At 39.2% G+C, this 12,320-nt stretch overlaps 1 protein-coding gene across 6 annotated transcripts in view; it reads left to right on the forward strand.

Annotated features, from left to right (window-relative positions):
* The window catches only part of LOC124162929 (teneurin-a), a 998,878-nt gene that overhangs the window by 787,820 nt on the left and 198,738 nt on the right, over nt 1–12,320 (forward strand). For all 6 annotated transcript variants that reach the window (XM_046539670.1, XM_046539672.1, XM_046539673.1 and 3 more), the window contains one exon: nt 4,266–4,949. In XM_046539670.1, coding sequence (XP_046395626.1) covers nt 4,266–4,949 — 684 coding nt within the window. The remainder of the gene's footprint in view (nt 1–4,265; nt 4,950–12,320) is intronic.

Consider the following 12,320-nt stretch of genomic DNA (forward strand, 5'->3'; position numbering starts at 1 on the left):
GCGCGAAATTAAAATCACGAAGGAGTTCAGTTTCGACCCGAGACGAAGCTTTGGTTCTAGGAATGAAACTAAATTATCGTAACTCCGCTGCTCACAGTTAAGTTTTATTTCCAGAAGTTGAGTGGAGGGGGATAAGAGGGAATAGTTTTGTGCCATTACGTTTGACATACGTGCAGAGAGGTTAAAACATTGAGCTTAAAAATCTATTGGCCAGTTCGTGCTCACTGTTCTCCTGTTAGGGATAAAAATAGAAGCCATAAACAGTGTCAAATTTGAGCCATGTATCCTATCTAAAATTTCTTCTGTAAAATCGTATGTGAGAACACCAGTCCACACACCTGTATCACGAGAAACCTGTCCAGATGTAGCTCGACCAACTTTTTCATTTTCCTTTTTGGGTCATTCGATTTTACTATATAATTTTTTATGAAAAAGTAATATTTTCGTGTCTCGTCTCTAGAATTTCCATATTCTCAGTTTTTATTCCCTGATATGTAGGACAGGGAAGTTTGTATTTTTAATATTTTTTCGCGGAATTTGGTTATAAATTATAATTTAGCAAAAAATTATGAAAATCGAATTCACAAAACGAAAATTGATTTATTGGCCGGGATACGGCTTTGCGAATTGTTAAGTGGACATATGATTTTATGGGCGAAGTTCTAAATACCATTATGCGGCACAGGTTATGCACATACGATTTTGTTGACTAGGGATTAAAGATACGCATGAACGGAATGATTTTATGGGATAATACTTTGCGGCTAAAACCTATCGTTTTCATAATAGTAATAACAATTTATTTACTCCCAAAATGTTTACTGTACAAACTGGCAAAGCAGATTAGAGGGAGCCTTAGGTGAGCTCCAAGGTAATAGGACCAGACCCGAGCCACCATTAAATAGCAAAAATGTTCAAAAAATAAATGCAGTAAGTATTACATAAGTTTTGTTGCAATGAAATAGCATCAAAATAAATTTTAGATTTTTTCATGAGAAAAAAGCCATTCTTTGGCAAGTTTTAACATTTATTTGAGAATCTTATTATTTTTTACTAAAGCTGACAGTAGATATAACCACACAACATAGATTTGCATTTGTGTACAATGACATTGTGAAGTTATGAATTTGAAAGGTCATGTTATCTCAATCGTAAATTTTGCTTAAAATTCCTAGGCATAGTTTATTTTATCGTGAAATTCTGATCCTCTGCTCTTGGCGTCGTAAACGAACACTTTCCTAAACTCATTAAAATGTGCGGTGGTTGATTGAGCATGTGACGGCTCTGGAGGATGCCCTCTATTGTAACGCTCGTGTTGAAGCCAGCGCGCCGTTAGCCCAGCCCTTCAGATTTCCGTTTCTTGCTCGACTGAGCGGATGAGTTCAAGATAGCTGACTGGTGTTGTTGACTCTAACTGCCGGGTAAACACTTCTAGCACTACAGAATCAATAAGCCCCTCGAAGGCTGCCGTTCGGCGTTTGCCTTCCGTTACTGTATTGAAAAGATGTGATATATTTGAAAAAATATTTCATGTAACGCAACCTTGCTTGTAAAATAAAAATTTAACTTTTTTAAATGCGTGATTTATCCTTCATCATTCCGTCGGAATCCGTTCGAAGATATTTCTCGTCAGCTACTTTAACAGTCATCGGAAAGCCTTTCCTTTTTGTAGTATTTCTTTATGTTAAACCCTTAAAATTAATTTGATAGAGCGATCTATTTTAGACTGATCTAATTCATTGTTTGTTTGTTTTTTCTACATGAGATAATCAATAGCCAAGTAGATGTTGAAAAGATGTTAAAAAAAAGTAAGCCAACAAAATCAAAATTGATCTATTGGCCAAATGAGTGTCTAAACTGGAATAACTCGTCATTATCTGGGGATACAAGTGATTGATAACAAATTATAATTTGGAAGTGGGAGATAAATCCATGATAAGTAAAATCAAATTATTATTGACGAAATAACACTATTATCGACAAAATGACGGTTGTAGTCGAACCTTTGGTTGGTATCATTAAAATTCGCGATGATTTTTAAAAATTTTAATCGTTCTCCGTAAAGCTAATTTCTCAAAGCCACACCGCAAAGAAGTCAAATATTAAATAATCACATTCTTTCTTTAACTATTACGTGTACATTTCGTCTACTTGTAAGAACCTTCTTAACCTTGGAGAATAAATTTACTTTCAATGATACTTAAAAGCCTTGCAGCGAATCATCATCCCCACGAGAATGAATGAGTTTCACGTTTACTATTTTCATACAATTTTCTGAAGAAATTATCCACGCCCTCTTCATTTCCTTTTCTCGTCGAAAATAATTTTTTTTCGGGTTTGTATTTCATGTTTGTGCGTAAATGTATTCGTCCTCATAAATATTTTTTTCGTCTCTCGACAAGTGCCGCTCAGCTACTCTTCCCCTTCGAGAGTGAATGTGTGTGGCGCTCGCGTCGGCGGCGGTGCTCGGAGTTACCCCATTCAGAGGGAAAAGGGCATTGAGAGGCGACAAGTGACGTTTGACTCGCCGCTTTCCAAAAGAATTACGATGACGTGAATTATGTAAGCGGGCACGCGCTACGGTCTTGTTTATTGTGCTCGAAGACTTTCGTTTTTTTTAATTGAGCTCATTTTTTTCGAAATTCGTCGAGTGTGTTGGATCGCAAGCATTTTTGCGTACGCTACGTATCAACGAAAGCTCTTTTCCTTTATTCTTGCCCTGCTTCCACGTCCCAACAGCTCATCCCTTCTTTGGCAATCGTGCTGTAGCGCTCACTCATATCTACCCTTTTCCCATATAGTTTTCTGGGATGATTTTGCCTCGAATAAAATACGAGGGTAACTTTCGAATTCAAGGGGTTCTTTCAAATTTTCCCTCGCTGTCTCTTATTACCAAAATATATTTTACATGATTTATTTTATTTCATTCTTAAATGTAGTCCAGAAATAGCACTAGGCCAATTACAGAGGAGTCACAATGAAACAAGAAACGATTAACTAACAGTAAGAAAAGTGTCAATACAATTAACAAAATAATATTCAACGGTATTATCATAAAAATAACAAATAATAGTAGACTTCATAGGGTGGTGCGAGGATTACTATATATTTAGGTACTCATCCGAAGCTTGAAATTTTTGAAAAGAAAAAGAAAAAATAACTTGAAAGTTTTATGATTTGATAAATTAATTTTTTTCACCCAAAGTTAATCTTCCCGTCATAAACTTACTCCTTAGCTTTTGCTTTTCATGCGTTCAAAGTTATGGTGGCCAACTTCGTATTATAAATTGGAGGAAATAGCAGGAAGAAACATTGATGCTATCTTTCCATACTTTTTAACTTTCTTGAAAAGGCTTAATCAATCAAAACATTATTATGTTCTTTAGAACAGTTTGAAGAACTCAAATTCGTCCTCGAGTCGCTTTTCGATCTCTATATCTGTATCCAATATCTTACATTATCCTTAAATATGCTAACTACTACGTTATTCATGTTGAACGGAATTTAGTGGAGTCAGTCGTGTTTCATAGTATCCTTTGGTCATTACATACGGTACTTAAAAGGCACTGAAGGAAAACTTAATTCTTACTTTTTTGCATCACATGGTTACATGAATTGAAGATTTATTCATCCCTATTTATTTTATAATTTCTAAATGCGTATTGCATTGTAATATTAGCTAGGTTCATGCATTATGTGAAATTCTCCCCTTCACTTCCGCTTACCCTTCGATGATTTTCATCACCAGACCATCATGTGTCATGATGTGGCCAACACCAGAGAAAAAGACGGAACGAAATTCAATACCAGAAAACGTTTTTGGGTTCACGTATAGCTGTTAATTTTAAGTATACGTTTCGCGCTCCCGCTTGTCACCCATTATCAAGGAAAGTTGGAATCAATAAAGTCAGCTTACCTGAAATTATGGAAATGAAAGATTTAACTTTGTTTGCTTCACTAAAATATTTGAAAAAGCACAGCCCGGATTCCTCAACATTGTTACATCATCTTACTATCTATGTTCTGAAACCAGGGTCGTGCTATTTCAAATATATTAGTGAACATAACAAATTTCATTTTATAATTTCCATAATGGAAAGGTTTCACACAGATAGCCGTTATATTACGTTAAATTTCTTACCTGCAGGTTATCCCGAAAATAATCACTCATATTATTTTCCTATGAAAGTGTAAATATCATTCGGAATAGAATTGATTATGTGTGGATTTTGATCACTCTCTCCCTCTCTCTTCCTTCCCTACAGAGACGTTTCAGACGAGCACCTTGGGGTCTTCCTCCGGAGGCACCGCGGGAATGCAGGGTTCCGCCGGCTCTCCCGGACGGGGTCCCGGCTCCGGGGCCTCCGGCCTCGCCTCCGGCAAGGACGCCCTCTGGCCCGTCGTTGAAGTCCGCGAGCTGGGCCGGCCTCACAGGGCCCGCATCCCACCCTTCCGCTTCTGGAACGCCGAGTTCCGCAACAAGCAGCCCGCCTTCATCCGCATGAACTTCACCCTTCCGTACGGCGCACACTTCGCCGTCTACGGACGCCGGAACGTCGCACCTTCGGTCACGCAGTACGACTTTGTCGAGTTCATCAGGGGCGGCAGGGTGGAGAGGCTCAGGAGGGCGGCCCTGGCCTTCGGAGAGGAGTTGGAGAGGGGTCGGAGGTCAGCGGTGTCCCCTCCCGCCGGCTCACAGTCGTCCACAGCGGTCTCGTCTTCTGCCGGCTCGGCCACGGTCAACGTGTCCATGTTGCAGTACCTGGACACGGGACGCTGGTTCCTGAGCGTGTACAACGACGACCTGCGCTCGGCCGACGTGTCGATGATCGTGTCGGAGGCGGAAGGCGTGTCTACGGCGTGTCAGAACGACTGTTCTGGGCGTGGCTCTTGCTATCTGGGCAAATGTGACTGCATCGATGGATACACCGGCTCCGACTGCTCCAAGAGTGAGTACACTTTGAAAGTTTCAACGTTTTTACCGGAATGGGAACGAATATTTGGGCCGGGGTTTTGTATTGTAAATTTCACAATGGATATTGAAGGAGGATTTTTCTTTTCTTTTTCAACTCCAAATTTCCCCAGATTTAGTGCTCTTTGGTTGAAAGTTTCATTATTTGTGCCAGATTGATAATGAATATTTTGGGTCGGGGTCTTTTTTTTATACTTTATTCCTAGGGATTGTAGGAGAATTTTTCTTTTCCAATCAGTCGAGGGTATGTATGCTGAATGTTTATTTAAGAATCCTAACATCCTCAAGGTTGATGATATTGACGTCCGCCTTGATCTGTATGTATTGATACGCCTGCTCCTTTATCTTAGGATTAATAATGATAATTCGACTTTATTCGGCGATATTAGGACTAGAAAGAGGAATAAATTGTAAAGTTAATTTTGAAATTAAGTGCAGTGGCATTATAACAATATATACATATAAGTGCGATTCAAAAATGACAGAAAAAATGCAAAGTGAAGAAAGTTACGCTACACTGTTTAAATAGATGTGAATAAAGATGGGAAAAACCATAGGGTATTGACTTATTGGCAAAAACACAGAATTGTCTGAAAGGAAAAGCAGAATTTTTGCAGGACTATTAATACATTCTTCATTCACATCAAATTCATCGCCATCGCTACTAAGAGATTTCGTATTTTCAACAGCTTCCATTGAATAATTGTCATCACATTAACACTGCTACTTTACTTCATTGAAATGCCCATAGGCGGATCCAGGGGGGGCACGGGGGCACGTGCCCCCCCCCCCCCCCCCCAGACCCTCAAAAATATGCAAGATTTTTTATACGGTCCCATCATAATTGCGTTCGTTTTGTATTACGAGGTATCCTTGTGCCCCACCCAGAACAAAATCCTGGATACGGCCTTGCTTGTGCCCCTCCCAGAAAAAAATTCTGGATCCGCCCCTGGAAATGCCTCAGGCTTCCAAGATATGATGCGATCTAAACAACGAACGTGGTATCTACATTCAGTTAAACGACATGCTTATCTCTTCAAAAAGGCAATAGGAAGTGCAATTTAAGTATTATTCCACAGGGAAAGAGAATTTTTGCCGGTTAATTATTTTTTTAACTTTGGCTTGCTAAAACAAGGTAGGCATGCCTTTTTCATCCTAGTTCAGACACAAAGAATTGCATTCATAAGGGTAAATTTTACAATGGTAGTTAATAATGGGAAGCATTGGAATAATTTTCTGATGAATTCTCAGACTAAACACGAAATAAAATTTAAGAGTCTGCCGTAAGTCAAACGTTAGAGGAACCTGGTAGTGGAATTTAAGTAAACACATTTTTTTGGCGTATTGAGCCGATTTAGAATATATATTCATTTAATTCTTGTACAAAAGCGTAATTATTCTTTACAGTATAAATCAACATCAAAAGGCTCGTGTAGGTTGGAATTTTAGTGACAATTTTAATGTAATTACTGTTGTTTATCCTTAAACGTTCTCGTCAAAGTGATAATTAAGTAGGAATTGAAATCTACATTTAATCCTAGCTAAGGCATAGCGAGGTATTGCGAAGCACGTAAAGTATTATACAAGAAAAAATTAGATAAACAGCGCGAATAATTTGACCGAACATATTTTTTTTTCTTTTTTACTTTTTCTCCTCCGATGGACGGGAAATCGTGTTATACTCAATTTTTTAAAGAAAAATAAAAACAACTCGATCCCCGTTTGATCTGAATTTACATAGTTTGCATACACAACCTGTTATTTCTTTGATGTCAGTTGATGCTTTCAAAAAAAAATATCATCCGCCACTGACGGATTTTTTGAATTTTTGCCTCGAATGTAATTGGTGAGCCCAAAGGATTGACGTGCTGCAACCGCCAAAACAAAAGGTGTGCATAATTTTCAAGCCTCGAGTGAAGCAGTCGTGCAGTCCCCTTCTCATTTCGCAAATCAGAGAGAGTGTGAGGGAGAGAGAAATTCATTGTTCGAGGTCTTTCGCTGCGGCGACGCGGCGACAAAGAGCAATTACTGCCGTCTCAGCGATCCAAAGGCGGCGGGCGGCGCGGCGGTGGCGGAGTTAGTGCCGCCTGGCGGCCGGGTCATGAATCGAGAGCAATGCGTCCAAGGGCATCGGCGACAGCAGCGGGAGACTCCTTTCTCCCTCTTTCTCTCTCTCTCTCTCTCTGCTTTCCGAGATTTTCAGGGACGCCTTTTCTTTCTTCTCAACCTTCCGCGCCTTTCCAACCCTTGTCTTCTTCTTCGTGGAATTATGCGTCCCGTCGGCTGCGACGCTTTAAAGTGGGATGGATGCCTTTCGAAAATAAGGATATTATGGATTCTTTACCTTAGAACTACCGTCATAGTTGATACACACCAATGTTATTAATTAATCCACCGATGACGCACCGCACTGAGATGTAAGCAAACTTCATTTATCGTACCCCTACCCAAGGGGACTGCATAAAGGAGCTTCAATTCCATCCCATAGACGGCTGTTTTCTGTTACCCCTTCGGTCGAATTTTAACCGGTTTTCAAATACGTCGAATATATTTGCAGAATGTTTGTAATTGCGAGGAAAGGGTTGAATAGTTATGAATCTGATAGATCACATAATCAGGAATATAAATTTCGGTTGACAACATAGAATATAGATTGAATATAGATTTCGGTAGTACAACGTTAGGGTTCTCAAAAAACCGGCCGACTCCCACGTATTTTTAATAGGAAAATACGCTACTTTAGATAGAAAAATGTGTTTATTTTGACTTGTAAAACTGTACTATGAAATTCATCTGTTAAAAATTTTCGGCGAAAAAAGTAATTCGACTGGGTCAGTCAACTAGGTCCACGGAAGCCCAAAACGCAGTACCACGAATTCGATCACAAATATATAAAAAAAGGATCGAGCTCTAAATTTGTTGTCACACACTGCGCATTTAAATGTGTTTACAAAAGTTGCCACTCGTGTCACTGACGGACAAAGTGATCCGAGTTTCACGGGGAAATGAGGTATAATTAGGGCTGTTAACCAAAATTAATATACTTGATGATGTAATCTATCAAATCCATAACTTTTCAATGCCATCCCTCGAAATTACGAAAACTATACTGCAAAATACTGAAAAAAGTGGATAGCATTGTACTCATCAAGGCGCCGCGGACATCTTTGAAAACCCACTAAAATGCAACCGAAGTGGCAACATAAATCAACCTTCTATGGAATGGAACTAGGCCTTATCTATGCAGTCCTTCTGTAATAGACCTTAAGAAAAATAAGTGTCGCCAAAGGTTTTAAAGAGAGACTCGTCAGAGAAGCCATAGAAATAAAAAAGGAAGAGAAAAACAATTTTAAAATGGATACCGGCCTCAAAATAAATCGTGCTTGGCAACCCGTTACCATGGACAAAGCCACCTAAACAACCGACTCCTCCCACCTCCCGCTCATATCACCCCACCCCCTGACACAGATACCCCATAAATATGAATTTAAATTTTCTTGTCACACCGGATTACCTTGATAAAGCGACCAGCATCGGTAGGGAAACGTTGGGGCAACCTAAAAATTGACTCGGCGATATAGCCCTAAAAGTTTTAACTATTATGTAATATAAATGCAAGTCATTTATCTTCCAAGTACCTTTCTCATCCCAATCATATGAGCAGAGAAAAAATTGAAGTTACACGATTACCCACGCATAATAAAAAGTGAAACTCTGTTATTCCATATCAAAATAGAAGTACCACCTTAGTTACAACATGGCACGTAATCATCTCGTACATTTGAATAAAAACCAGAGAATACAAAGTCACAAAAAATTGATTTTTCAAAGTGAATTTCTCAAAACCTCAGGCCGTTAATATTTTCAAAAATTATGTTGTACATTTCAAGGGAATAAAAAATGCGTTCGTATATGCATCCTCTCAAAACAGACCGTTACCTTTTTGACAATTTGTTGTTAAAAAATCCATCTTTGTTTGACAATAGATTCTCTGTCTTCTGTTCAAATGTACCAGATGATGACGAAGCATATGTTGTATAGTATTAAATTTATGTGTTACAATAAAGTTTTGCTTTCCATTTTGTAAGTCGATTCCATGAAGCCACGCCCGAGATAACGAATCAACCCTGTAATTTAATGGATCGCAATTCTCGGTTCAACAATTGGCTCTCTCTCAACCTTACTCAAAATTTAGGCTCAATTCAATTCCATGTCAAGATGGCCGGATGCGCAATTTATTGGCGTCACGTATTGGGTAGGGGCAAGAATCTTTCAAAAGAGGATCTTTCAAAATCTTTCAAAAATCGGCCTCTTATAAGTGTTGTCACCCACCGCGCATGTTGGATTTTCAAAAGTCGCCACTCACGTCGCTGATGGACAAAGTGATCCGAGTTTCACGGGGAAAATGAGGTTTACTTAGGGTTCCCATTTTAAATGCGTGGGAGTCAGACGGTTTTGGAGAACCCAAACGTTGTATTACCTGTCTTCATATACTCCCGTCCGCGGCACAACCAGCATTCTGTTGCTTTTAGTTCAGTGCTGTTTATACACAACAGAGTATGATAAACGTATATATATATGAAGTCCATTTATTGAAATTATGCACTGAACTCAGTTATACATAATGTATTGCCTCGAGTTGATTTTCAAGCTTATGGGAGCGCATGTTTTTTATTCCATTGAAAAAAATACTAATAATTTCTGAAAAATAGACTCGCAAATATACTTATTTATGGATAAAGATTATATTTTAATGGCGTGAATTTTTACGCCCTAAGAGAGAAAATAGGGCGTGAAACAGTGAATTTAGTGTTTATTAGCGAAAGTCCATCCAAAACTTCTCCTATAAATAGCATAGGCATTAAAGTGGATCAGAAAGTTGGCACGACGTGGCTCTTAGACGTGTCTTTTTCCTCTCTCTTTCTCCTCTGCAGACCCTTTTGCACGCTCCCCTCCTTCGTTTTCCCCTCACTTTTCCTTCCGACCAAACCTTTTCAGTCCCTCCTTTTCACATCCTTCCTCGCTGCCTTTTAACTCCTCCTTCGTCCGCTTTCTCTTTCCGCGGCAGCACAATCGCCATCGTCCCCCTTCTCCGCCATCTCTTGGATGCGGCGGCGAGTGAATACCAGCGTGTAACGCAGGACTGACTTCACTCAATTTAAGGCCTTCAGCCCCTCCTTACTCTCCCTCGTCGCTCCTTCCGCCTTCTTTTGTCTTTCTCGGAGACACTAAACAGAGTCCCTTCCCTTCTACCCCTTACCCCGCTTTCATTTCCTCTTGTATCTCATTTTCCCGCCATTTTAGCATTACGGAAAATCTATCTCCTATTGCGGTGATTTCCCTTGCTTGAACAGCCCAGCCTCGAGCCTAAAGATGGACAGTTTTTTGGCATAATTTTGGTCGAATAATTATCATATCAATTTACTATTAATATATTAATATACTAATATATTGATCAATACTTATAATTAGAGTGAGGTCGATAGGCACGATTTTCTCCATGGCTTCTTGAAATAGTGTTGCCACGTAATATAGGATAAAAATATGTCCATTGCTAGTAAGTTATGTCCCAGTTGTGTAAAATCAGGAACGTTTTCCAAAAAAAATGTATAAAAATATATACCTACTGTGAGTTTAAACATCTGGATAAAGTATTTTTGACTTATTTATTCACGATAAATGTATGTGGAATAGTGTTCGTGGACTAAACATATGAAAAGTAGAAGTAAAAAGGAATCGGGCATGAGAATTGTTATTTCCCAGTAAGCATTATGGATAGAAGTTTAAGCGTGTCTGTAATATTGTCTTTGCTTAAATCACCTCCATATATTTGCGTATCTATAGGAATATTTTAGTTTTTACGATTTACTTGCGATGTTTCCACTTTATTTAAGTACCTTTTTTCACTCAATCTCCTCTTTTATGAACATTATTACCACTTACCAGAGCATTTTCAATGTTTTCCTATTATCCTAACGTATTCATAGCTGTTTTCATGATATCAAATAAAACGCTTGACGAAAGCGCGTACATTACTAGTGTTTTATTTGAGAACCATTAATTCCCAGTTGTCTCCATTGTCACCTACGAGGGTTGAAATTTTTTCAACCGGCTTAATTAATTATAATGTAATAATAATATAACTTTATTCCACTCATAAATAATTACAAAAGCATTGAAATATAAAGGTACACCATATAAACCTATTTTATGGGTACCATCATACACTGTTCCTAGAGAGCTGGTGCTCTCAATGTATGATTCAAATTTTCTTTCAATTCAGTGATTTTTTTATTAATTTATCTTTTCCGCATTCAATTTTAACTAGTCAGTGCTTATGCATGCATAGAAAACTAACACACATGATAATGACCTTGGTTTCAGAAACACACAATATTCTTATACACACAAAACGCCATACTTTTATAGCCTTTTATGTTTCCTATCATAGTAAAAACTCCACTCTCTCAGAGCATATAGCCATTTTTGACAGCAGAACCCCCATTTTTGACCCCATATTTTCACATTCTTTCCCACCTTGCTTGGCAACATACTGAATTATTTTGGGCTTAAGTATTGATGTTGAAAAATTCCAGTCGTAGGTCTAGTTATATCGCTAGGTATAGTTTCTCCTAAATCAGATGTGATAAGTTGGTGGTCTGGCTTTTTCACCGCTACGGTTATGGAAAACTAAAGGCTTAACAGATGAAAAGGTGCCTTAAAGGGAGAATATTTAGTTTCCTGAAAAAAGGAGGGAGTGAGTGGCTTCACCACTTAGTGCCACCCCTCCCAGAATAAGCAGCGTCTTCTCCGCTCCCTTTCTTTCTGTATCTCTTCTTCTCGCTTTCCCGGTTCCTCCCATTCCTTCCTTTTACATTCTTTCATCCCCTCCGGTTCCATTCACCGAGATCCGCTCACCCAGCCCCTCTCTCCCCGGCCACCAATTATTCAAGCATCTCCGACGTCCTATTCACGTGACGTCGAGGCGCGGGCCTGCTCACGTCGTGGAACTTGTTCTACCTCCCTAACACGCACGTACACCCTTGCGCCGAGACAAAAGTGCACTTCCTTAATTGAAAAACGACGTGGCGAAAAAAAACGCACAGAAACACACTGAGGGGGATAATGAGACGATTTTATTCGTTTACGGTGTGTTGTATGCTTTTTTTTCTTTTCGCGTCGGAGCGTGGCTTTGTAAGGTGCCTTGACGGGTAATGCTTGGACTGAAAGAGGGATGGGTTTGAAACTGTGTTTCTCCGCGACAGTGCGTCCCCTCTCCCGAGATAATTACTTCAGTCTCTCCTTCGCTTGTAGCCAATATCCGATGCTTATTAGATTCCCTTTGTCG

The sequence above is a fragment of the Ischnura elegans genome, chromosome 7 (assembly GCF_921293095.1).
Source record: "Ischnura elegans chromosome 7, ioIscEleg1.1, whole genome shotgun sequence".
Lineage (NCBI taxonomy): Eukaryota > Metazoa > Arthropoda > Insecta > Odonata > Coenagrionidae > Ischnura > Ischnura elegans.